Source organism: Octopus sinensis, linkage group LG17 (assembly GCF_006345805.1).
Source record: "Octopus sinensis linkage group LG17, ASM634580v1, whole genome shotgun sequence".
Taxonomy (NCBI): domain Eukaryota; kingdom Metazoa; phylum Mollusca; class Cephalopoda; order Octopoda; family Octopodidae; genus Octopus; species Octopus sinensis.
Genome location: NC_043013.1, coordinates 24,682,447 through 24,709,701, shown reverse-complemented (window position 1 = coordinate 24,709,701; position 27,255 = coordinate 24,682,447). Strand labels below are relative to the sequence as shown.

General features: G+C 37.4%; 1 protein-coding gene and 1 long non-coding RNA gene across 3 annotated transcripts in view; one reads left to right on the top strand and one right to left on the bottom strand.

Annotated features, from left to right (window-relative positions):
* Positions 1-24,698, bottom strand: part of LOC115220926 (spatacsin) — a 55,295-nt gene extending 30,597 nt beyond the window's left edge. For both annotated transcript variants that reach the window (XM_029791125.2, XM_029791126.2), the window contains exons 1-10: positions 24,463-24,698; positions 18,015-18,166; positions 17,377-17,667; positions 12,759-13,305; positions 10,932-11,055; positions 9,491-9,641; positions 7,939-8,375; positions 6,025-6,204; positions 5,710-5,903; positions 3,576-3,793 (exon numbers count right to left, since the gene is read on the bottom strand). In XM_029791125.2, coding sequence (XP_029646985.1) covers positions 3,576-3,793; positions 5,710-5,903; positions 6,025-6,204; positions 7,939-8,375; positions 9,491-9,641; positions 10,932-11,055; positions 12,759-13,305; positions 17,377-17,667; positions 18,015-18,166; positions 24,463-24,665 — 2,497 coding nt within the window. In that variant the 5' untranslated portion in view covers positions 24,666-24,698. The remainder of the gene's footprint in view (positions 1-3,575; positions 3,794-5,709; positions 5,904-6,024; positions 6,205-7,938; positions 8,376-9,490; positions 9,642-10,931; positions 11,056-12,758; positions 13,306-17,376; positions 17,668-18,014; positions 18,167-24,462) is intronic.
* Positions 9,282-20,459, top strand: LOC118766752. Its single transcript, XR_005002662.1, has 3 exons — positions 9,282-9,292; positions 12,709-12,716; positions 20,159-20,459. It is a non-coding gene; the product is annotated as an uncharacterized LOC118766752 (long non-coding RNA).
* Positions 24,699-27,255: the final 2,557 nt, after the last annotated feature.

The following is a 27,255-nucleotide window of genomic DNA, read 5'->3' as shown; positions in this document are numbered from 1 at the left end:
TTTATGAAATTAAGAAGGTACCTTTACAGAATCATTCTGATTTATATAATAATAATAATAATGAAATTATTGTATACAGTGCTCAGGTGCACCACAACTTGTCAAGAGTGCGTATAAAGCATATGCAGTAATGTACAAATGTCTGGAAAGTGAACAGTGTATGAGTAAGATACATGCTTGCGTGTGTATGGAGAGGAGAAAATCAGGTGTAGTGTTGGTGAATCTTAGGAAGCCTGGAAGTTTTGAAGGATGCAGTGCTCCAACAACAAACAACTGGTGCCGGCAGTTTGTTCCATACTTCAGCAACTCTTAGCATGAAAAAATGTTTCTGAAAGTCATGGAAGCTGTGCTGTTTTCTGACTTTGTAAACATGTCAACAGGTGTTAGAGAGATGGAGTTTGAAAAGGTGCTCAGAGTTATTGTTTGTAAGATGGTTAATAATTTTATGGGTGTCTGCCAAGTCAGCTGCCAGACGTCGGAGTTTCAATGTATCCATGCCCAGGGAAGTAAGGCGTTCAGAATATGACAAATGCCAGATGGAGGGTATTCTCTTGGTTGCACGTCACTGAACGGCTTCCAGATGATTAATATCCTGGGCAAGATAGGGGTTCCAGACCAGTGATGCAAATTCCAGGTGAGGTTGCACCATAGCTATATAAAGCCGCAAATAGATAGCCGGAGAGCGGCTCACAATGGACTTGGTGAGTGATGTCAAGACACTCTCAGCCTTCTTGGCAATTTTAGGCTGAAATGCTTTCTTCTATTCCTGTATCTAAGCACCAAATACATGAAAGACACAACCATCTAGTCATCATGGTTGGCCGTCAATTCTTCCAGCTACATACTGAATATTCACCATCATGCAATCTCCTTTAACTATATAGACCCACGATATTGTTGGTCATTCAGGTTTCCTTTTGTCATCAACTTTTTCAGGTTATACCTTAATCACTTGCCATCTACATCATTTTTGCTACTACTCACTTAAAACAGGTCAACTTTTACTCTTTGTATAGTATTTGCAGCAGCCTAAGCAAAATAGTAATGGCTGAATATCATATTAATTATGTGATTGTCATAGTCATTGCTACTATCAACATCTTTACATCTGTTTCCCATACTGACATGATTTCCTAAAGAGATCACTTGTACTCTCTTATTTTGGCAAGGTTTCTATAGTTGGATTGTTTTCCTAGCCACATCCATTTAACAACCTGCACTTAATCATTTTATTTTGCTACCAACAGTAGAGAGATTTTGTTGAGGCCATTTCTACAGATATTCTATAGCCAGCACTGATTTTTGCTACGTTTCATATCGAGACGTCAAATGTAAACGAACAATGAGATCAAAGATGAAAAATGGGTAATGAGTGTATCTGCCATATTAGTATATTATTATGGTTGCGTAACAAAATACCATGTACCTACAAATCTTTAATATTTACATACCAGCTCCAGGAATGCGTTTAATATGCAAGCGAAATCAAATCAAAATCAAAATCACTTCGATGACTGGCATCCGTGCTAGCAGGGTGCAAAGAGCACCATACAAGTGTGATCGTTGACAAAGCAGCTATTCAAGTATGATCGTCACCAGCATCGCCTTACTGGCACTTATACCTGTGCTAGTAGGGTGCCAAGAGCACCATCTGAGCATGATCATTGCCAGAGCAGCCAACTGGCTTCCGTACCCGTTGCACATAAAAGGGCACCATTCGAGCGTGATCGTTACCAATGTCGCTTCACTGGCACCTGTGTCGGTGGCATGTGTAAAAAGATTCGAGCGAGGTCAATGCCAGTACCGCCTGACTGGCCCCCAATGCAGGTGGCAGGCAAAATGCACCCACTACACTCTCGGAGTGGTTGGCGTTAGGAAGGGCATCCAGCTGTAGAAACTTTGCCAGATCAAGACTGGAGCCTGGTGCAGCCATCTGGTTGCCAGCCCTCAGTCAAAACCGTCCAACCCATGCTAGCATGGAAAACGGGCGTTAAATGATGATGATGATGATGATGTAAATTGGTATATCCAATAATTTAACACTGCTGTATGCAGTGGCTATGAAAGCAATGTGTTTCGGAGGCGATGAATGGGTTAGATGGGTGTTGATGGAGGGGCAAGAAGCCCCCACCAAAATATGGCATATACCCTCATTACCCATTTTTGTCTTCTATCTCTTTGTTTGTTTACATCGGATGTCTCAATACGAAATGTTGCAGCAAAAATCAGTACTGGCAATAAGTTCTATAGAATATCTGTAGAAATAAGCTTAACTAAATAATGTAGAAAGCACTGTTAACACAGTAGAATGTGGTATTCATCATCATCATCAACATCAAAAACATTTAATGTACTTTATAGTATGTTATGGTTGCATAACAAAATACCACTACCTACAAATCTTTAATAGTAGAGAGATTGTCGTGCCTTCAACCAGACTAAAGGGTCCTCTCAGTTCAAGATTGCTTCCATTCATTTGCCATCCACTTTATTAGAGTGTACTGGGTGCATTTTATTGTGGCACCAGTATAAGTGTGGTTGCCTTGTACACCATGGGAACCCTAACTATCCTGTATTTGTGTAAGGCAACATTATTAAGTGCATAAATAGGAGAGAGAGAGAGTAATGTGAAAAGAAGAACTTGGATGAATGGATGAAAGTAGTCAAAATATAAAAAAAGAAGCAGAGTAAGAGGGAGACGGTGAAGATAGAGACAGTGATGGCAGATAGATATTTGCTTGCATAATGGATTATAATAACAGTGGATAAAGTGATGAATGACAAAAAATGAGTGGCCTGGAGAAGAGGGAACAAGAAAGAGTGGTGGTATAGTCTATTAGTTGTGAATAGATTGGATGCAAGCCCTCATAAATAGGCATTTTGATAGTAGAGAGTTTGAGTGATAAGGACGGTAGTAGGTGAGACTGAATATGAACGGTGACAGGTCTGAACAAGCGGAGATAATAGAAAAAGAATCATTCGTTTATTATCTCTCCTCATTCAGACCGGTCGACGTAATGGAGCATCTTTTGGTAGAAGCTATCGCAGTGTTCATGAGTTATTTCATCGAACTTTTCAGATATCAATTGGCGGGCCCTACTGAACGAGTTAGATAAGATAGACATGTATTCCCTTACGGCTGATGTAGTTTAACTCCCTTTTTTTTCAAGGCTTGAGCACCAATTGAAAAATTCAAATTTGATTGCAAAGAATTCAAATTTGATGGCAAAGAATCCAAATTTGATTGCAAAGAATTCAAATTTGATTGCAAAGAATCCAAACTAGATCGAAAACATCTATCATCATCATCATTTAACGTCCGCTTTCCATGCTAAACCATAAACATGGATAGGTTTTATGAAATGAAAGTAGAGAGCAAACAAAATAAACTTAGATTAAAGAGTTCTTCAGATGGCAGATTAAATTTCAAAATATTTAATATAGAAAAATTATCAGAGGAATGAGATGATACACACAAAGATATGTGGTAGATTTGGATAAATCATGCTCACATGGACAAGAGTCATTAAACACTGATGATATTTTGATTAATAAAAGAGTAAGAATGTTGATACCTTGACTGGTCATATTGCCATCAAGAATAACCAAATGTCTGGTATCATATGACCAAGACAAAAGCCAATCAAGTTGTACATCACTGTATGGAGAGGTTATAGTAGACAAAGATTCCTCAGGTTTGTTAATGCTCACTTCTCCACAGGATGCTTTCATATTAACACATGATGGTGCAATACTCATGCAAGCAGCAATCGGGTCCACAACTTTCCAGCCACTGTAAGGAAATTGAAATGAGTCATGATATTAATTTTTAAGAAAATCTTTCTCCACACACACACACACACACACACATATATATATCATCATCATCATCATCATCGTTTAGCGTCCGTTTTCCATGCTAGCATGGGTTGGACGGTTCTACTGGGGTCTGTGAAGCCAGAAGGCTTCATCAGGCCCAGTCAAATCTGGCAGTGTTTCTACGGCTGGATGCCCTTCCTAACGCCAACCTCTCCATGAGTGTAGTGGGTGCTTTTTACGTGCCACCCGCACAGGTGCCAGACAGAGCTGGCAAATGGCCACGAACGGATGGTGCTTTTTATGTGCCACCGGCACGAGGACCAGGCGAATCTTCTATATATATAAAAGAGAGATTCTGTCAGTTTGTGTTTGTCCAAAAAAGTGAAATTAAATTGTTCAAGGGAGGCTATTCTGGAAGCTATTATGTTTTTTCTGTATTCCATATTATGCTGTTGCCAAATTTGTCTCAACAAAAATTATGCAGTGGTACAACACTAATTGTGCACAAACCTATGAGGAAGTGCATTGAGGCAAATATTCTCACTGGTTGTGGTAAACGTGACAACATCTTCATTCCTCGCATACCAGTTATACCACCTAATGTCCCATTCCAATTTAAGCCCTTACAGTTTCCTATCCCACTTTCTTTTGCCATGAGCATTAACAAAACTCAGGGCCAAACACTAAAAGTTGCTGGACTGCACAACTTGAAGAACAAACAGAAGTTCGTATATGAAATCCATGTTTTTTCTACTTCAATTATTACAAGTTTTTCCCTTATATAATTCACACATACAGGATGAGTAAACCTAAATCTGTAGTTGTAGTCTCACTCTGGTTAAGATTCGAAGCTGAATCTTTCAATTCTCCTTGGGCCTATTCAAATGTCAAAAGAAACTGTGACAAATGGGTCTTCCATTTCATCTGTGGCCTTCTCAGTGCATCGCATAGTCACCTGGATTCCGTAAAGCTACTCTTTTATATGATATAGCTATTCTTCTAGCTTTATTCACATTCAAACTGAAACTTTCAATTCTCCTTTGGCATACTGCCTGTCAAATGCCAGATTTATTTATAACTTTTACATGTAACCCAAAATGGCCTGAAATAAAAAGGAACTCTTTCTTGATCAACAGGCACACCATAGACATGGTCTCATAGCATGGGTTTTTCACTTACAATTAAATAAGATGATACACCTCTTTTCAAAGTCATATATCTTTAGGGAAGTTTGCTGTTTCATGTATACAGTGGAATGGCAGATTACCTCATGCCCATATTTTACTTTGGCTATGCACAAAAATAAACTCGAATCAAATTGATCAACAGAAATTCCTGATCCTGCTACTGATTGGACACTCTATCACATCGTGGTATATGGTTCATGGCTCTTGTGGTGCTAAACACCCTCAGTCATTATGCATGAAGGAAGGGAAATGCACAAAAAGAAAAATCCAAAGAATTTTATTTCTCACACTCAATTTGGCAATAATGGATATCCAACGTACAGAAGAAGGAAACCAAAAAATGGAAGACAGCGAGCCAAACCTAGAAATCATGAAGTAGACAATCAATGAATAGTTGCTTACTGCCCCATTTCTGTCAAAGACTTTGAATGCTCATATGAATGCAGAGTATTGTAACTCCATCAAGAGCATAAAGTATGTATGCAAATACATAAATGAAGGCAGTAATGCTGCTTGTCTAGGCTAATGCTGAGTCCAAATGTCTAGCAAGGTGCAAAAATATAAGCCATATATACATACACAGAGAGGCAGGCTCATGCACAAATATATTGACAAAAACCATTTGGAAAATACTGTTCATTAAAATTTGATACTTTAAAAATTTCATTTATAAAAACTATTTCAAATAATAAACAAAACTTACTTTAATGGTAAAATATTTTCTTTAGCCTTTTCATATGAGATACAAGGATAAGTTTGTTGTAATAAATGGAAGAAAGTAATTAATTTCTGCTGTTCTTCAGTTGTTTCCGTGAAATAATTAAGAATACAGTCTCTTAACAAGCAATCATTTGTGTAAAGGGCAAATTCCCAATATTTTTCTACAGGTTTATAACCCTGGAAAAGCAATAATATTTCCAGTAAATAATTTTAAAAACAAATAGATGTTTATGAAAAATATCTAAGCAAATTTTAACTTAAAACAGTAAAAATTAAAATTTTAAACTTTTAACCTTACAAGATTTGATATGAGTAGTGATGCTTCATCAAACTTAGCATTCATCAAATATTTAATTCCTTGAAGTAAACCTAAACGAGTAACTTCAGAAAGGCTGGCTAATTCTGGAGAGTTCTGTTGGAGAAGGTAGTATTGGACAATAGGGACAGTATTTTTTCTAATGCTATCTTCAATGGCATCCTGAAATAAAAATAAGAGAAAAATTTAACATGTTGATGGAATATACAACTTGAAAGTATTGAGCATTTAAGATTGAAGAGTTTAGTGATGACAGTAACTAGCCCAAAAATGAACAGTTTGAAAGTAAAGGGAGGGATCTGTTTTGATTTTCCTATTGCTACAACATTGTCTGATTTTCTCAATGAACAAGCTATGCACTACCCCTGCACAAACTTATTTGATGTACCAGCTGTTCTCTTTCATCATCCTGCAGTGTTTTATTTCCCAAATTCTATAATAAATACTTTTCTCCATCTTTCTACAAATAACTGCAATCTTCTGAACATAAGTCAGTGTCTGTGAGGGCCTACATAAATGAAATACAATAATGAAGAAAATTGAAAATAGATATTTTGAGTATTTCAGAATTGATGTATTGAAATGAAGTGATGCAGACGGATCTCAAAATGTTGCACTACACAAAGGAGATGATAAATGAATGTGTTGATTGTTAATATACAGAACTGCAGAAGACTCAACAACTGTGCAAACGTAAACTTGAACATTAAAAATGGTGGTAGTGATGGCGGTTAAGAGGTGTAATATATATGGCATAATATATCTGCTGTTAAGTCCACATCTGTTATCTCTCTCATCTCCATATCATACATCTCCTGTGTACTGCATACTGGCCATGTAATGATGGATGGTTTGGTACCTATTCATAAGGGATTGCATCAGATCTATTTGAACTAAGCATATCCTACAATCATCCTTTCTCTACTGACAATAAGTCATTCATTTTCTTCCAGCTCACTTGTTATTGTTATAGATCACTTAATCCTACCATTGTCTACTTTTTTCTCTCTCCTCCTCATCCCAGTCGTGCTATCTCTACCATCATTCTTTTATTCTCCATCATGGCATTAACAAAACGTTGTTGCCATACATGCTGCAAGAGTAAAAAGTCTTCACTCCTCTGAGATGTGGACATTCATAAGAGATGATAGATGAACCATTCTGGTCCTAGTGCCATGATAAAATGTACCCAGTACAATCTGCTAACTTTTAACAAACCAGTAAAAACTGATAGCATGGAGAGGACTTTTGGTCTTGATAAGAACATAAAAATCTCACTTGAGCTATCATGATAAAATGCTCCCAGGACACTCTGTAAAATCGTTAGTGATGGGAAAAGCATGCAGTAGCAGAACACAAGCCAAAATGCAATATGCATAAAACAAGGTTGAGACAAGTAACTCCTGATAAAATCTTATTGGATCATAACAACCAACCCAACTGAAGCCAGCATAGAAAGTGGATGTAAAAAGCACCATCCGTTCGTGTCCGTTGCCAGCCTCGCCTGGCCCCCGTGCCAGTGGCACGTAAAAAGCACCATCCGTTCGTGTCCGTTGCCAGCCTCGCCTGGCACATAAAAAGCACCATCCGATCGTGGCCGTTTGCCAGACTCGTCTGGCACCTGTGCAGGTGGCATGTAAAAAGCACCCACTACACTCATGGAGTGGTTGGCATTAGGAAGGGCATCCAGCCGTAGAAACATTGCCAGATCAAACTGGGCTTGGTGCAGCCTTCTGGCTTCCCAGACCCCAGTTGAACCGTCCAACCCATGCTAGCATGGAAAGCGGACTCAAAACGATGATGATGATGATGATGATGATGAATGAGGAGGAGAAGGATGGTTTCTCTTGAATAAACTATATTTCATAATCAGATTTCTGAAGTAAAAGGTCTTACCGTCACATCCATTTCTGACCATTCATTGTACTCAGCTGTGCTGCTCTCTATTGAATTGCAGATTCCTGTTTTAGTATCATCTGTCAGAGAATTCCGTTTCTTCAAACCAAAAGCATTCATATATGTGCGTACTTTAGCAATATACTGTAGAACTGTTTGGGTCATTGACTCTGTTTCTTGCAAGACTTCAAGTGCAATATTGTCTAGTAAAGAATTCTTGAATGCAAGGATATCATTTAGCACAGAATATAAATGATTTAACATTATACCAAGTAGTTGTTGTGCAAAGAACAAAGACTGTTGTTCAGCCATGTTATCTTCAATACTTTGCAATAACAGTTGGTAAGCTGGTTCTAATGCCTGTAGTTTGGGCAAGCAGCTATTTACATTACCATTTTTCTGTTCATTTCCATCAGGTTTTTTCTCATGTGAGAATACTGAAAAATATACATTATACACTCATTAAAAAAGACCTTTTAATTAGTAACAAAATCTAAATACTAGCAGAATGTATGTTAAATTTTGGTTATTGTATGAATTGTGTGGTGTAGGCACTTCTGGAAATGTGTGTATTGGGAACTGCTGGGGCAAGTGTTTTACTTTTCTAATGTATTCTCATCATCATCATTACCATCATTTAATGTCCACTTTCCATATTGGCATGGGTTGGATGGTTTGACTGAAGACTGGTAAGCCAGGGTGGGGGTGGGGTTGTTGCACCAGGTTCCAATCTGATTTGGTAAAGATTCTATGGCTGGATGCCCTTCCTAATGCCAACCACTCTGAGAGTATTGTGAGTGTTTTTTACGTGCCACCGGCAAGGGTGCCATTGACCTGACACCAGCATTGGCCACAACTACGTTCTCACTTGGCTTGGAAGCACGGTATATTGTCAAAAGTCTTGGTCACTTCTCACAGCCTACAAGAGGCCCAACACTTGAACCGTGCCTTTTACATGCCACTAGCATGAATGCCAGTCAGATGGCACTGGCATTGGCCACGGCTATGATTTCACTTTGACAGGTCTTCACAAGCACAGTATATTGCCGAATGAGTGAAGGGTGCTTTTAACAGGCTAGTTACAAGACACTGGCATTGGTCATGACTATAGTCTCACTCGGCTTGATGCCACTGACCCCATAAATAAACTACTTTACAGTTGACAAACAGAATAATGTGCCTTCCTTAAGAAGACACAATGCAATGTTAATTTTCAGTTTCAAAGGTCAAAGATAGCATCTTTGTGTTAATTTAATCTTTTAGGTAGGAAACACTAAGTGGTTTTCATTCTTCCTGACTTTTTGCCAGTCTGTCTATTTTTGTCTCTCCCTTTTCCTTCTGAATGTGTATTTGTGTAGTTAACAAAGTTGTTTATTTCTATATAACATTTCTTTCACATTTGGATTTCAAATAGAAAAGCACCATGTTCTAACCCCCCCCCCCCAAAAAAAAACCATTCAGTTAAATTAAAATAAAAATTTCAAGCATACATTTCCCTATCTTGAACACCTACATAATTGGATAGGACTGACCTAGGAATATCAATACTCACAATTCTGTCTAGTCTGCAGGAATATGGTGACAGTGTCAATCTGTCGATATTTTAAGCCAAGTTCCAGAGCCCGTAGGGGTAATGAGCAACGCCCCCAATGATTCATCTGGCACAGTTCATCAGTGAAACGAGCTCCACCATAAGTCATAACCTGAAAAATCAATTCAAATTTAAATTAAACATATTTTTCTTACCCTACCCACACAATGTAAATATTTTTGAAGATTAACAATTTTTTCACCCCCATCACCTCACCAAACCTAACCTTTGGACCAATTTTGGCTAACTTTTTTTGCACTATGCACTTAAAAACGACAGGAATCATCATAACAAATGCGCAGATGATTTTTGATAAAAAGGGAAAAATGTCTTGAAAATATTTTCGAACAAAAAGGTGTGCGATTCAAGGGTAATCTAGCAGTTGTTTCTAGCACATCCCACAACTACCTGGTACCTTTCTCAATTCCCATTGCATGTAGATCTAGATTAAAAAACAAGAAAACTGTGAAAACTAATCCTCGCTTTAGCATGAAAAGCATAAATTAAAAGTCGTTAAAAACATTCATAATGTACAGCAAACTCGTTAGTAGGAGAAAAAGGAAAAACACTCAAAACGAATACGTAAACATTACCATACATAATCCAACTGTGTGCAAAATCAAAAAAAAGACACCCAAAAAAATCATACCAGACTTTAATAGTCTACAAAATAATATTCATAACACAACATAGTTGTTATTGACAAAACTTGACCAATATTTCCTAAAGAGAAACAAAATTTACATTTATAAGAATATCTGCCAGGTAAAATGTGGACAGCGAGAGAGAATAAACAACATTCTCAATGATTCCATGTTAATTTTGCACTCTAGAAGACTTATGTAGCTCAATTTAGTGTATATTTTTGCAGGAATATATGTTTATTTAGTAATTAGCTTGTCTGTTTCTTGAAATTCTTGTTCAAACTCAATATTTGAAACCTTGGATTTGTTCAGTTTGGTCTCTCACAGTGCAGGAATACATCAGTTTGACAAGAACTATCAGCATACCACCTTCTTTATTGACTTTGCACATTTTCACCATATTTATAGTCAGAGTCAGAATGTTATGTAAGTGTTTGATTTTGATCAAAACTATACAAGGTAATAGTTCACATTCAGAACTTTCAAATGAGATATAATTTTCAATGGCAAAATGTATCTTGACATGAAAATGAACAAGCAAAAAGTATGTTTTTGCATGATCAAATTGTGCTTGTCTTCCTTCTATGGCACTGTATAATGATATTTAATCAAAAGTGATACATGCAACACATCAATTCTGTATGAATCACATTAAGCATGAGAAAGCTACAAACAGTACTTCTCAGACAATAATAAGAAGGATGAAATGCATTTTGATATCCAAGTTTACAATATATACAAATAAATAAACAACAAACCTTATCCACAAATTCCTCTTGGTGAAGCTCATCAACTATTGCAAATATTCCAGTTTCTTTTAGGATAAGAGGTGGGTGACATTTTTCCATACCCAGTACAAGGAGACCAGTCTCTTTTTTAAAACTGAATATCAAACGACAATATAATAAGATTATGAAAATATACATACTTAAGCATGCACAGAAAATACATACACACAAATATACATGTGCATACACACACATATATATATAAACACAAACACACTTGCACGCCCACATGGATATGCATACATACACACATACATACATTTATATACATATATTTAGTGGAAAATTAAGATAATCACAAGTATAAATTATAAGGTCCTACATATACTTCACCACTGCAGTTATTTGGATCACAGCACGGATGCCTACCCATTGCAGTTAGGCATTCAAATGCGCTTTGAACACCGAATGCTGAATTCCAAATAACTGCAATGGTGAAACATCCATAGGAACCAATAATTTGTAATTGTGTTTATTTTAATTTTCCTCTACATATACTCTGTATATCATAACTATTAACACTTATGTACAGAGGTCGACAAACCACTATACTGAAAGAAGTGACTCAATAATGATATATCAAATGGTATTTGTACTAACACTAACCCAGTTAACCTTTATATATTTATCGGTATTTGTACTTACACTGCTGTACTAATGGTGGTGTAGCACTCACATCCAACAGCAGTAGCAAGTGTAACACAAATGATGGTGGATTGAATGTGAGGACAACTGCCATGTCATGTCCGTTGGCAAATGCTCATTACAACCTTCTTTTCAGATGCCGAGGGCTGCAGTTCTCCCTCCCCTTCAGAGTTGGCACTGTCAATGTAGGCAACATTGAAAGGTAGGTCAAGTAAGATTGTTGAGATGCTTGAAAGGAGATGTGTTGATGTGTGCTGCATCCAGGAAGTTCAGTGAAGAGGATCTTGAACCAGGTTCTTCACTGGCAAAAGGCATAGGTATAAATTCTTCTGGTAGTGCAACAGTGATGGAGTAGGTGTTGGCATACTTCTAGCAGAGAAATGGGTACATAAGGTGATTGAAGTAGTCAGAATATGTGATAGGATACTTAAGCTCAGAGTAGTTTTGCAGAATAGCACAGCTACAATCATCTCTGCCTATGCATTCCAAGCAGACCTGCCAAATGAACAAAAGGACTGCTTTTATGACACTCTTTTGTAGGCCACTTCCAAGATAAATGACAGTGACCTTATCTTTGTGGCTAGTAATTTCAATGAACATCCTTATATTTCTAGTTCTCTCAACAACTTATGGTATAAAATTAAAGGAGTGAATTAAATTTGCATGTACCCCATACATTCTCCCTATACTCCTCACAAGCCATTTAGTGACAATATCTATCATCCACTCTCACTATTACCCACCACTAGCTATCCACCATCTCAACTCTATTTTCTCTAGTGTTGGTGTCACAATAAAATGCACTCAATATACACTATTAAGTGTAGAGTTGAGAGAACCCTTTATTCTTGTCAAAGATGCAACAGCCTTTCTAGTATTGGCATCATGATAATGCTCCCAATTTATTCTGTAAAGTGGTTGAGATTAGGCAGGGAAATGGGGCATAGAGAGAGACAAAGTGAGATGTGGTCTCATGATCCATCTAGCTGAGTAGCGATGACCAGCATGGACACTGAAAGAAAACAACAATGATGAGATTTTTTGATAACATAAATCTAATTTCTTAAAAAAAATAAATAAATAAAAAATCAAAAGATATCAGATGTATTGGTAAGAAATTTCTTCTATTTTCAATGTAAAAACCCAACTCACCGTTTTAACTTGACATTGCCTGTTGTAAAGTCACAGAGCCACAGAATTGAAAGATCTATGTTATCTCTCTTGGAGAACAGCACTTTTGCTAATGTTGTTGACAAAGCAATCTCTTTGACACTATGTTGCTCTAGGAATTCTGGAAGCTGTACTACTTTAATTTTGTCATCCAGAGTTACTGATGAAAGACATTTTTTCAATCCAGATACTCTTCTTTTAACAACTTTTCCAAGACACGATACATTAGAAAACTGGCCTCTTTGGATCACTGGCAAACAATAACCATATTTATGAATGCGTATCCACTTTTTGTATTCTCTGTCTTGTGAAAGGTTATCCGATGGAAAAAAGAATTTGCAGTCTGCTGGACATAAAGTGTATAAATCCTTCAAAGAGAGGCAGATGGCAGAGTTTATTTCAGTGATAAGGAAGAGATGTGCAACATCATTTGACATACACCAAAACCGGGGCATACTGCTACAGAGATGAACAACAGAGCAAAGATCAACCTGAAGGTAACATACTCCATCACTGCTATCATATAGATCTGGATAAAATTCAGTTAAGGACTACAAGGAAAATTTTTCCTGTTTTGTAAAACTACAAAAAACTTTAACAAGCTACTTTTTACCTTTTACTTGTTTCAGTCATTTGACTGCAGCCATTTTTTTTTTCAGTACCAAAACATATTCTTGCAGGAGTTGACTAACTAGTTAAACTTGATTTCTTTGAAGCATGTGACATAATGGTAAATTGTGTTTTGTTTTGCTGTGTCAGTACATATATTATTGAAGTTTATTATTTTTTAGCAGAAGTTTTGCCTTTACCTCAACTTACGCTTACAAACTTGTAAACTTAAAATTTTGTTCCTTTCTCTTTCTAATTATCAATCATCCCATCCAGTTCTCCATTTTACACAGGCTTGCTCAAACATAGATCTGCCACTTGAATCTTGACTTTTGTTGAAAGATATGTAAGTTGACTTACACATGAGCTGTTTGTGTTGGTTTTACTTCCAATTTTTTTCACCTGCCCACTTCACCATCAATTACTGGAAATCTCTCCTAGTAACTAAGAGAGCATCAGCCCTCCTTTGAGACAGACATTGTTGACTTAGTACTTACATACACATCATATACCTTGGACTGATAACATCTACTAGCTGAAGCAGTACACACAGTAGTAGCAGTAAGTGCAGTTATGGTAATAACTGGTAAAGCTTTGGAATGTGAGCTAATGATAGCAAATCAATTGAAAGGAAGACTAATATAACTATGTGTGCAAATTTTGCAACTGTCAGCAAGCTACACAAACTTCCTCCTTTTTTAATGGTGCAGAACTGAAACAGCAGACCAGAAAATTACTACCTGAAATTCTCCTCTTCCTGTCAGTTCACAAACCTAAGAGTTGCCATCATCAATGGTGAGATTGTGGAGATGCTGGAGCGAATTCAGGTGAATATGTGCTACGTACAAGAGGTAAGATGAAATGGATCTAGGGTCAAACTTCTCACATGCAAGAAACAGTGATAGAAATTCTTCAGAATAATGAATAAAGTAAATGAGGCAGTGAGAATGTGCAATAGAATAATTAAGCAACAGTATTTATTTTTGTATATACTTCACGATTAGGGTTGGCAGACGACCAGAATAAGCTCTTCTGTGAGACTCTTAAACAGATTACCTTAAAGACGATCATCAGCAACTTCACTACAATCAAGAAGGGAAGAAACAGAAAGAAAGAGATCTGAATATGTTCTGTGATGTGAGGGTGTGAGGTGTTTCAGATTGCAAGACAGTGTGTTAGAGAAAAAGGAAAAAGTATATCTGAATGATAAGTATACACCTGCCATTACTGCTGATGGAAAAGTAGCAAGCATTATAATGAGAGGTTGCTGAACGAGGAGATTGCATGAGAAGAAAGTCTACTGCATGCTGACCCATCTGAGAGACAAGCAATTCATCTTGGCAGCAGCAGCATGATAGATAGAATGATTAAGGATATGAAGGTAAGGAAAGCTGTTGGCCCATCAATTTTAATGAGCTAAATGCTCAAAATATCTAGTGAAGTAGGATACATACAAGTCATCCAAATACTTAAGCAAGTAAACACAGGAAGGTGTTATACCTAATGAGTTTCAGCAGTATCATTGAACATGTGCAAAAGAAATGATTTAGATACATAAATCTGAGGATATGCAGAGTCTTGAAAGAAATGAAGATAGCATGCTCCATTGGATAGGTAATGTCAGTGTGCATGTATGAGAGGATGTAAGTGATTTGAGAGGAAAAACTGAGTATATGGGGCATCAGATGCAGTGTGCAAGAGAGAAGACTGTGCTGGTTTGGTCATGTAATGCATATGAACGGAGACAGTTGCATCAAGAGGTGCTGATCTCTAATTGTAGAGGGAACATGTAGAAAGGGTAGACTCAGGAAGATATGGAACAAAGTGGTGAGAAATGATCTACAGACGTTGGGACTCACAGAGGGGATGACAAGGACTGAGTTTCTAGGGGGTTTGCTGTGCTTGAAAAGATATGTCAAGTTAAGTAAAAGCATGGCTGCCCTTGCATACAGATTGCATCCCTGCATCCCCTCAAGAGCTGAGCATTCCTAATCTTGTGGGCTCATAGGTGCTGGTGCCATGTAAAAAGCACCCATACCAGTGTCACGTAAACACACCCATGCCAGTGCTGTGTCAAAGCACCCAGTCCACACTCTGTAAAGTGGTTGGCATTAGGAATGGCATCCAGCCAAAATAGACACGGAGACTGGGCAGTGCAATTCAGCTGGCCAGCTCCTGTCAAATCCTCCAACCCATGCCAGCATGGAAAACAGATGTTAAATGATGATGATGATACACACACACACACACACACAATGGCTGGTGCCGCAATGACATTGTAAACTAATACAAGGGCAAAGGAGTAGCAGCAGAGAAAGGAAACTACAGAGGCATCAAACTGTTGAACCAGGTTATGTAAGTTACAGAAAGGATGATTGCAAAATTGATCAAGGACAGGATGAGTTTGAATGAGATTATTTTTGGTTTTTGTACCCAATACACTCTCAGTTCACCAAACCTGTATTGCCAGCCATCACTCTCAGTTCACTCCAGGGTCACCCATCACCTACTCATTTTGTCCACCTCTGCTATCACCTGTCGAACTTCCCCTATCATCACCCCAACCCTTCTGTCTCTACCACCATACTCTTACTCCTTTCACACATCCATATTAATCATTCTTTTTTATTGCTCTCTTTGCTGTTCCCCTCCTTGGGCACATTACTTTGAGTAAATGTACACATCTTCGGATACTGAATGCTCTCTATATTTCTATATTTACAAGACAAGCCCTTGTAGTAGTGTAGCTAAAATAGTTGAATGATCTATCTTACATGAAGTTTTATAGAGTAATCTCCCTTTAATAAGTTTCCCAGAAGATTCTACTTCACGAGAGGTAATTCTTAATTATTCAAGAAGCTTCGCGTTTCTCTTGGAAGTTTCTAGGATGTCTAGCGTCCCATTAATAAAGCTTACTTACCCTGCTCTTTGCTTCTTAGTCGACTAGACTCTGAGCCATTCAAGTCATTGCTATGCCTGTCAATTTCTCTATGCCACATGACTGAAAACCACCACTTCTACATTTCTGAACTTCCTTGCATAGATTACTTCATTCAACTAGATTCTACATTTTGATTATATTTCATCAACAACCAATGAATAAAAAATGTTTTTATGTAGTAAATATATAGTTCCTAAATTTATTCTTCTTCTTTGTAAGAATTCTTCTAATAATATACATGCTGCCATTTCAATACTTGATACTGAACATATATTCTACACTACACCCTCCTATGCCAGTGCCATGATAAGAGGCTCCCCTTTGAAACATTCTCCTGACTGATAAGGTAAGTAAGTAAAGATTAACCCTTTCATTACCAACCCAGCTGAAACCGGCTCTGGCTTTGAGTACAAATGTCTTGTTTTCATAAGTTTTGAATTAAAATCTTCCACCAAACTTAAGTCACAATTTATGTTCCTAACAGTAGCTTAATGATAACTAAGTTATTTCACTGAATTATTTGTTATATTTAAAGTAATTGAAAGAAACACAGAGCATCTCTACAGAAATACAATATCGAAAGGGTTAAGATTGAGAATTCCCTTTAGTCCTGCACATAGCCACAAGACAACCTCTCTAGTGTTGTTGCCACAAAAAAAAACAATGCATGCAGTATACACTGTAAAGGGGTTGGCAAACAAACAAAGAAAAAAATTAGGTTAAGAGAACTCTTTAGTGATGCATTGTCAAAGATATATGACAACTTTTCTAGTCCTGGTGCTAGTTTTATTACTCTATAGGAGGATATAAGTTCAAATTGAATGTGGCAACATTTAAATACCAAACAATGAGTAACTGAATTAGGAAAAAAAAAAATGGAAGTATACAATATAGTATTTTAGTGTCTGAACTGTTTCCACTGACTTTTGAAGTAAATACTGACTAATGCAGTGATTGAATACAAAGCAATAGCATAGAAATATCAATTATGAAATAGCATAAACCTCAGATTTAAAACAACTCGAAAGATATTTACTTTGAAAAGGATACAAAGTGTGTGTTGTGGCCAGTCTAGAACAGATATAGTTGACTCATAAAGTTGAACAGATGGCACAATATGATCCTCTTCAAATTGGTCTGATAATACAATAGTGTACTGACAGCAGGGTTTCTGTGATGCTTCACTGGTAAAATACACACAAGCTATGGTAAGAGTAGTAGTAGTAGTGATGACATCAGAACTAGCTTGGCAATTAGTTGGCCTTTTCTTGGTAAGTAAAATAACTGAAGAGTGTGCATAACCAAGTAAATAAGGTGCAGTAGATTTAAATAGTTCAAGACCTGTTTAAAAAGTAACAACATACAAAAGTCAATGTAGATTTAAGATGCCAAGCCACAAAATAATTTAGAATGACAATCAGTAAAATGAGAAACAAGTTGAAGGAGACTTTCTAGAATGTTTTACAGATGCTTTTCATTAACTTGATGATTGTGTAAATTCAAACATTAGTGAAATTATTAGCGGTGTCTTTTTATAAACTATTGAATATGAAGTGGAAGTCATGGCTATATATAGCGAGATAATCTGATATAAGACATAATGGAAGCACGTATTCAGTGGCACAAAACCACACTACTCGGAGGCATTCTACAATAGTAGGTCAGTGCCAATAAGTGAAAATACTTACCTTCTTTACATAACACCAGAGCCAATACAGATTCCTCACAAGTAAAAAGATATCTCAGATCATCCTCCAAGGAGAAAGCTGACAATTTACCATCTATGTGGTGCATACACAATGTAGTTTCATGATGTTCATTGCTGTCATAATGAATTGATCTATAGAAAGAGAGAGAGAGAGAGAGAGAGAAAGAAAGAGAAAGAATTAGTGACATTTTATGTTTATTAGTAAACATAATTTACTACCTTAAGTAGTTTCAAAATAAAAAGTACCAGTTTGCTGCTAGTAGCTTTTCCTGACAAGAGAAATTGAATTTGTGTCTAAAAACCAACAAAATGCTCATTGTTGTTGTTGTTGTATTAGTAAGAGCTAGGTGGATAAAATTAGTATGGCTATAACATATGGACCAGGGAGAAATAGATGTGAGTCGTGCATAGAAGATATGAGCCAATTACTTAACAGTAGACTAGAACAGGCCTTGAGATGTTGATACCTGCATGGAAAAACCTTTAAGCATTTTCATGAAGGAGGTCAGGTAGGATGATATCCTATACACAAAGGCTGCTGAATGAGAGAGAGGTATATATTAGGATATTATCTGGCCTAACTTTCAACTAAATATCATTATTATCACTAGCATGAAATATCTTCTGGGTTTTTCACAGCAACACATACATATATGGAAACTGAATAACCTTAAAGTGAACCATCATAAAAATATATTGATAAAACCCCCATCAATGTAACTTAGTTTAATTCTATTCAATCTCCTTTTATCCATAGAAAAAAACAAAAAAAAGAAACATATAAGAACATTCAGGTAAACTTAAGCCTAATTTCAAATATATTAAACTCCCAATTTCCACTCTGGCACTGGTGTTAAGTTGAGGTTGTCCTAAAAATAAACTTTATAGCCATATTGGATTTTAATACATCCTTCATCACTTCCCTTTGTGCCTTAAACTAGCCACAAATAGATAAATCAACTCAGTTCGTTTTGAACCATGCTTGCTGACGGACCCTGAATGAAGGTGCCTGGGACATTATGCTGGGTTGCATGTACAACTGCACATACTCTGTGCAGTGGAATCTTGCCGAAGGCTCACTAACAACATGCTGTATAAAAAAAAAGACAAAATGGGCAAAACAGATTATATTTAATGAAATATGCTGTACTTGAGAAGGCCTATGAAGCCAAGTGAGACCATTCCTTTGTTGATATATTGCTTCTGTTGGTGTACTGTTGGGATCGGTTCCTTGTTGACTTATTATTTGTGGATTTTCTTGTTCCATATCAAACTCTGTGTAGTTGGCACTGGTTGTGTTTGTGCATTACCTTTGCTTCCTTGATTGGAAGATTGTCCTGTTGGAGCAAAATTGTGTGTTGACACTGTATCTATTCGTCTGTTTCCAAATTGTACGTATGCAAAGTGGGAACAAATCATCTCCAACAATTTATCGTTTTCTATAAGTGGATACCCTTTATTTCTGAGATGTTGACAATGCAGTATTGTACTTCTAGTATTCTGGAGGGATTCAGGTAGAATGGTTCCCACTATCGACGATCTTGAAAATTTAAACATTCATTCATGGAGTGGGGTCGTGTTGGCAGTTGTACAAAGGACTCCTCTCATGGCTGATAGTGCAATGGGAAGAACTGTCAACCAGTGTCCATTATCTAGTTGTAGGGAACTAAGTGCTAGATTTATGGTCTTCATGAAGGTACTGTTGGTCCTTTCACATTGGCCATTGCCTTGAGGTCGATAGAAAGATGTTCTAGTTTTTATTATCCCATTAACGTGAAAGAAGTCCTGAAATTGGGTTCCTCTTTCAGATTGGATACAACTTGATGATCCAAACGATGAATAGAAGTGGAGCAGGTGGGAAATGACTGTTTTGGTACTCATGTCTTTACAAGGGTACCTCAAGTACTCAATGACTACTACCAATAAGTGGTGGTATTGTGTGATTGATGGCAGGGGACCAACAAAGTCGGAGAGGTGCTCCCAAGGTCTCGATACCTGTATTAATTGACGTCATTTTGCAGATTTCATTGAGGGAGAACAGCAAGTTTTGTACTTTGCAGTAGTGAAGTAGATGGGTCACTCCTGGGTGGCACAGTTGTTTGTGAAAGGTTATTAGTGTTGTAGTGTCTCTTGTTGCTGCACATCTTGATAGCGCGTCTGCTGCTTTGTTTTGAGTTCCTGGTCTGTAAGAGATTGTGTAATTTGTGTCTGAGAGGTCCAAGCACCAGCATATAAGTTTTTCATTTTTGATTTTTGAAGTCACTTGCTTATTGAAGATCATTGCCACTGAGCATTGATCAGTGACGATGTTGCAGTATGAGAAAACATGTATTAGGTAGCACCATTTGTGGAAATATTCTATGATTGCACAGGCTTCTCTCTTGACAATGGATTGGTGTTTTTCTGATTTTGAAAGTGACCTTGAATAGAAGGCCACTGGCCTTCCTTGTGATAGCATACATCCCAAGGCTAGGTCAGGAGCATCTGTTTCAATAGGAAGTGATATTCCAGTGGCATTTACCAATGCAGTCTTGAAAGATGTGATTGCTGTTTTTGCTTCTTTTGGCAGTCCTGCTTTGTTGATATTCTCTCTGGCTCTTGTAAGTGGAATGGTGAGTCCGGAACACTTAGGTATCCACTTTGCATAATATGCAAAAATTCCTATTATTCGATTTAATTCTCTCAATATTCTTGGTTCTGACATATCTAGCAAAGCTTGATACCTTTTAGGGTCAGGTTTTATAGTTGAATTTCCAATAATATGTCCAAGGAAGCTGATATGCTTCTGAAAGAATTGACTTTTGCTCTTATTGATGGTCATGCCAGATGTTTCAGTTGCCTGGATAAATCTCCTGAGGTTATCGTCATGTTCATGATGATTTTGCCAGCTATGATGATGTCATCTAGATTAGAAAAGGCTTTTTGAAGATTGTTTCTTTTTATGAATTCATCCCTGAGACACTGAAAAATTGCTGCAGCATTGGTGCAACCAAATGGGAGGCATTTAAACTCATACAATCTCCCCCCTGCTTCGAATGCTGTCAGTTTATAGTCTTTGGGTAGGAGTTCCACCTGGTGATATGCAGCTGTCATATCGATGTTGCTGAAAACCTTGTTTGCTGCTACTTCATTTAGAAGATCATTGATCTGTGGGGTAGGGCAGGCATCCAGTTGTGTGTAGATATTTATAGTATTCAAGTGGTTGATCACCAGTCTTTCCTCTCCATTAGATGTCACAAAGCAATGAGCTCACCAAGGACTACAGCTTTCCTGAATTATGTCCTCTGAAAGTAACTTGTCTATTTTTGTTTAATAAACTTTGCGTCTTGAAGTTGTAATTGGTCTGAGCTTAGAGGTCTCAATGCCAGGAAGCAGTTTATATGCAGGACATGTTAGGCTTGACATGGACAGGCAGAATGACACAGGTTTGAGTGTGTCCTGAAGTCAATTGCAACTGCTGAGTGTTGACTGAATATATTGATTCTGATTATGACTGGAGCTACAAGGAAATTAGTGTTACATGTGTTATTTCCCAGTTGTAGTTTACTACTGAATTTGCATTTAATCTCCAGTATTGTGTTGTTGGTCAAGTTAACTTTTTCTGGCCAGGTACGATCATAGTGTAATCCCCAGACCTCAAGATAATTCGCTTTTATAAATGTCCTGTCGAAAATGGCTTGTATATTGTTGTACTTAATTTCAATGGGTACCAGCCATCCTGTACTGTTTGTTACTGCTAAAGTGATGGATGATAAGGTCCCACCACTGTCTGAGTCACTCTGGGGCTCTGTGATAGCTGCTGTTTTAGGGAAGTTACATTTGTTTCTTGGTGGTTTTTTTGAGAGGCAGACTTTCTCCCAGTGGCAATTCTTCTGACACCTTTTGCAAGTGCGGTTTCTCGCCTGGCATTGATTTTTTTTATGGATGTCTCCACCGCACCAAAAGCATGCTGATTTAGTGGTTGATCGATACCAGCTGAGCCTTGCAATAGGTTGCGAGTGTCTTCAATGGCCACTTCCATGGTTTGAGCAAGCTTACAGAGTGTTTCTAAGCTGTCGTTTGATTACTTGAGAAGCCTTTGTTTGATTGATGGTAATTGAAGTCCAGCTACAAAGGCATCACCAATTAGAATTTCTCAGGAACGGTCTGCCATTAGGGCTGGGATTTTACACTTCTTGACCAGCACCTGAAGGCCTGACATAAATTCTTCTATAGACACTTTTTCCTTTTGTTTTCAAGTTCGTAGTTTATGGTGCATCATTATATTTGAACTTTTCTTTATGAACTTTGAGTCCAGGTGTTCTACTGCCACCTCGATGGTTTCAAATTCTTCCACGATGGGGTAGATCCTTGCTCTGCAAAGGACTAAGGGTACCTCCAATAATCTTCCTTAGTCAGGTCGCTTGGTAGGGTCCTCTCAAACACTTTAGCATCCATTTATAATAAAGTTTGGGAAAGACCTTGAATAAAATTTGTCATTAGCTAGTTCAAGGGAGGCTTTTATTCAAACTTTATATCTGCTCAACGTCTAATCCGTTAATCACAGCTGTCCAACAATTAAGATGTATTGTTTCATATTAGGTGAAGACAGTATCCATCTATCAACGTCATTCAACACTATGCCACATTTTTGTACTCAATACAAAATAAGATAACTATATTTTTATCTACTATTTACTATTGTGCAAAGGAATTAATGATAGGATTTTATAATTCATAACAAGCACGCGACATCTGATCCCTCGAAGCATGCAAGTCACTAAGGGGGTGCACTGAACAGCACTGCTCTCTTGGTGTACCCTCAGATTTACAGTGATACACTTATTTCAAAACTCCACTTAAGCATATTACAAATTAATGCCCACTCAGAATATTCTGAAGCTGCCCCACGCACTAAAGTCTGACGACAGGCCTGCTTTCGGAGCTTAGTTTCTGCACACATTTCTATGTCATTCAACAACACAACGCACTGCTTGGCCCAGGGATTGAAACCATGATCATACGATCGTGATCAAAACCCTAATCACTAGGATACACCGCTAGAAAAAAATCCCATTTTCCGTAGCGGTGTCGTATGAAATTGTCACTCATAATTATAACCCTAGTATTGATCTATTGCATTTCAATCTATTTTAGATTTAGGGTTAGAATTAGGGTTAGAGGTGGGGGAAGGGTATCTTTTTTTCTTCGCAAATGTAAATAAACCCAATCTGTTTCTTAAACGAGGGACATATTCATACAACACGGAATGTTTTCACCCCAAATGGAGGTCAGCGATTGGTTAAAATTGCCGATATGCTTGAAATTAAAGTGGAAATATGTTACAACATATAGAATTTTCTCAATAAGCCAAGAAAAAATGCTGTTTTATAAACACATTCAACCAGTATACGAAGTTTAAAAGTGTTTAGTTAACTGGAAATTGTGTTGACACGTGCCGTTCAAAAGGAAAAGATCCGTTAACACCCCCCTAGGCTGGTTAATTTTTGTTTTTGTTCCCGGCTGAGGATCTTTATATTGACAGAAATATTTATATTCTCTATATTGGTAGTATATTTACTGATCACTATCTGGAACGTTTATACCTTCCCGTAACTTTTAAAACCAAAATACCGTAATCATCGTTGAAATATTTACGACCAAAACTGCAAAAAGTAAATACAATGTTATGGATGAAAACAAACATTTTGTAACACCAATTATATATGAATATACTTCTATTACATTTCAATTTGCATCTAAGATAGGGAAGGGCGAGTCCTTGGCCCTTACCGTTAGCAGTGTTCGGTGGGAGGTGGTGGTTCACAGTAGTTTACAGTTTATAGGAATAAGAAGGTTTTATTTACATACTACTCTTGTTGTTGTTTATGAATGTAGCATATAATATTAGATACATGTCTAGCATGCAAGCGATTAAAGAACGAATATGTAGTGTGCCTCTTAATTTAATGTTTCTGAACGATTCGTTGTTGGCTTTAGTATTAGGATTTCGAGTACAGGAGAACCTCGGTTTTCGAACCACTCTGATCACGAATAAATCGTGTGTGTGTGTGTGTGTGTACATACATATAAAGTACGATTTATTCGTGATTAGAGGCGTTCGTAAACTGAGGTACTACTGTATCCAAATTTGTACAAGAAAACATCGTTGCATTGCTATTTAGTATTTGCGAATTAATTCAATATAGGATCGCAATAAAAACAGACAACTCAGAGTTCCTGCTGAAACATTTGTCGTGTCCTGAGAAATGTTTGATGTCCAGTGGGCAGAAAGAGCAATAGTTCGGATGTCTGGAATTCTTGCAACCAGAATAAGAACTAGGAAGAGTGAAATTAAGACGTTCAGATGTTCTCTCAAGTGGAATAATCTACATTAAGTGAAGAAGGAAAAACTTGCAACATAGCTACGACGATTAAAGTCCACTCACCTGACGTTGGGGACAGCTTTCAGTCGTTGTCGGGTCTCCGATGCCCGGACAACATGTAAATTGCCATCGTCATACAGAATGACAAGGATGTGGTAGCGAGGACATAGCAGAATGTTTTTAATTCCATCCAGAGACAACTCATCTTGGAAAGCGCAGAGTTTGTATTCCAAAAAGTCGGCATCGCTTTCTCCATCGTCTGCCATCTTGGCTATGTCACATGACTACTGGCAGGGAGCGGTCTGTGGCGGAGAGAGGATTTATATGAGGGAGCAGTCTGTAATGGTTATTAGATACAAGAAGCTGTCGTTAACTACAAAAAATAAGTTTTAAAAGCGCCTGTCATACAAACCCACTCACGCACATATACAGTTGTGTGTGTGTATTCTAAGAATTCTATTGACGCACGAATGGATCTATCTATCTGTCTGTCTATGTATGTATGTATGTATGTATGTATGTATGTATGTATGTATGTTTGTATGTATGTATGTATGTATGTATGTATGTATGTATGTATGTATGTATGTCATCATCATCATCCTCATCACCATATAACGTCTATTTTCCATACTAGCATGAATTTGACGGATTGACAGGAGTTGGCGTGCCAGAGGACTGCAACAAATTCAGTTGTCTGTTTTGGCATGGTTCCTAAGGATGTATGCCCTTCATAACGCCAACCACTTTAGAAAGTGTTCCTGGTACCCCTCAATCAAGTGAGAAGCTCTATTCAGGTAGGTAACTTTGTGCCAGTTGGTGAGAGTTTAGAGTATGACCGAGGGACAGAAACAAATGCCTTGCTATAGAGGTTTTTCTGTTGGGAATGGGAGAGAGACAGACAGACAGACAGATAGACAGTCAGAGAAGATAGTGGTGAAGATGTGTTGTGACATACCCATAAGGTACAAGGGGGCGAATATAAGTGAAGTGCTACAGAGGACTGGACAGGGTGAGTGTGCAGGAAGTTCCTGGGCGGTTTTATCACCAAATAAATAATGTAGAAGAAACTATTGAAGATGAGAAGCCGAATGCAAAAGAAGCTAGAAAGTTCTGGAGTTACAGTTGGAAAAAGCTAGTTGATCATACTGGAGATGCAGCCTGGTTACAGAAAGTAAGGGAAGAAGCAGTTAGTGAGAAGCAGTCAGATCTAAAACTAACTAGTGCAAATGCCAAATTGGAAGGATCTGGGATCAGATTTAGTTCAAGAGTACTGGTTAAAGAAATTTAGTAGTTTACATGGGAGGCTGCAGGAACAACTTCAGGATTGCTGAAAGGAAGAGTAGAGAGAAAACAGTTCTCCTTGTGGAAGATGAAAGCAAGGGCAACATAGCTAGTAATTATAGTAGATCAATCACTTGCTTACTATTCTGTGGAAACTATTCACAGTAATGCTCTCCGAAAGCATTTATGAGCACTGTGACAGCCAGAGTTTATTTTGAGAAGAATGGAAAAGTTGCAGGAAGAAGACTAGAAGAATGTATGATCTACTACACATAGACAAAGCAGTCCTAAAGAAGTGAAATTTAGAAAGAAAAATTTAATAATAGCATGGATAGATTATAAGGAAGTCTAAACCTAATCCCACACTCATGGTTAAGCAAATGTTTGAGAATATTCAGAACAGCAGACAACATAAGTGAATTAATTAGCGATAGCATGAAGAAATGGAAAGCAGATCTCTACTCAAGCGATACAGCCTTAGGGAAAGTGAATATCAAGAGAAGAATTTTCCAAGGAGACTCATTATTCCCTTGAATATTTATGTTATGTTTATTTTTATTCCCCCACAGTTTAGTATTAAGAAAGGCAAAGGAGGCAGGATATCAGTTTAAAGGAAAAATTAACTATTTGCTCTACATGGATTATCTGAAACATTTTAGTAAGAATATAAAAAAAACAGATAGATTTTTTTATACAAACTGCAAAGCTCTTCTGCAAATATATAGGTATGGAATTTGGCGGAGATAAGTGCACAGTATTACTCATAAGAAAAGGACAGGTAGTCAGCAGTGAAGGCATTCAATTACCAGATGGCCAGACATTAAAATCACTGAAAGGAGAAAGTTATAAGTATCTTTTAATATTAGAAACTGTCAGAGTACTAACTGTAGAAATGAATGTAGAAATTGAGGAGTACATTAGGTGGGTGAAGAAGTTAATAAAGTCGTAGCTGAATGGTCTGAATCTAACGAAGGTTGTAAACACCTGGGTACTATCGTTATTTAGATATTCAGCAGCTTTTCTGAATTAGCAAATCTAGACAGAAGGACCAGATAGGAATTCAATATGAATAGAGGATTTCATCCAAGAGCAGGAGTAACAAGACTATATTTACATAGAAAAGCAGGTCTTACAGGTTTAATATCAGTAGAAGACTGTGTGGAGTTAGCTAGAGTAAATATATCCTCCTATGTATGTAATAGTGAGGAAATTTTATCAAGAGCTGCTAGAGTAACAGTAGGAGATAGGGAAACCCAAAAGCCAAATGAGATTAAGAAACAGAAAAAAGAAGTAAGATTATCTGGTAGGAAAGAGATGGTTTTACATGATAGATTTCCAAAGATAGTGGCAGAAAATAGTAATAATGAGACATGGTTGTGGTTGCAGAAAGGATGGCTGAAAAGGCAGACAAAAAGTTTGTTAGTGGTAGCATAAAATCAAGCATTGAGGACTAATTGGATAAAGTTGAAATAGACAAAAATTAGGTAGAGTCTCAATGTTGTTTGTTCGTTCCTTCTTAATCCATGCCTAGCTCATAAGGGCCAGTTTCCTGATTTCATTAGCATATAGGTT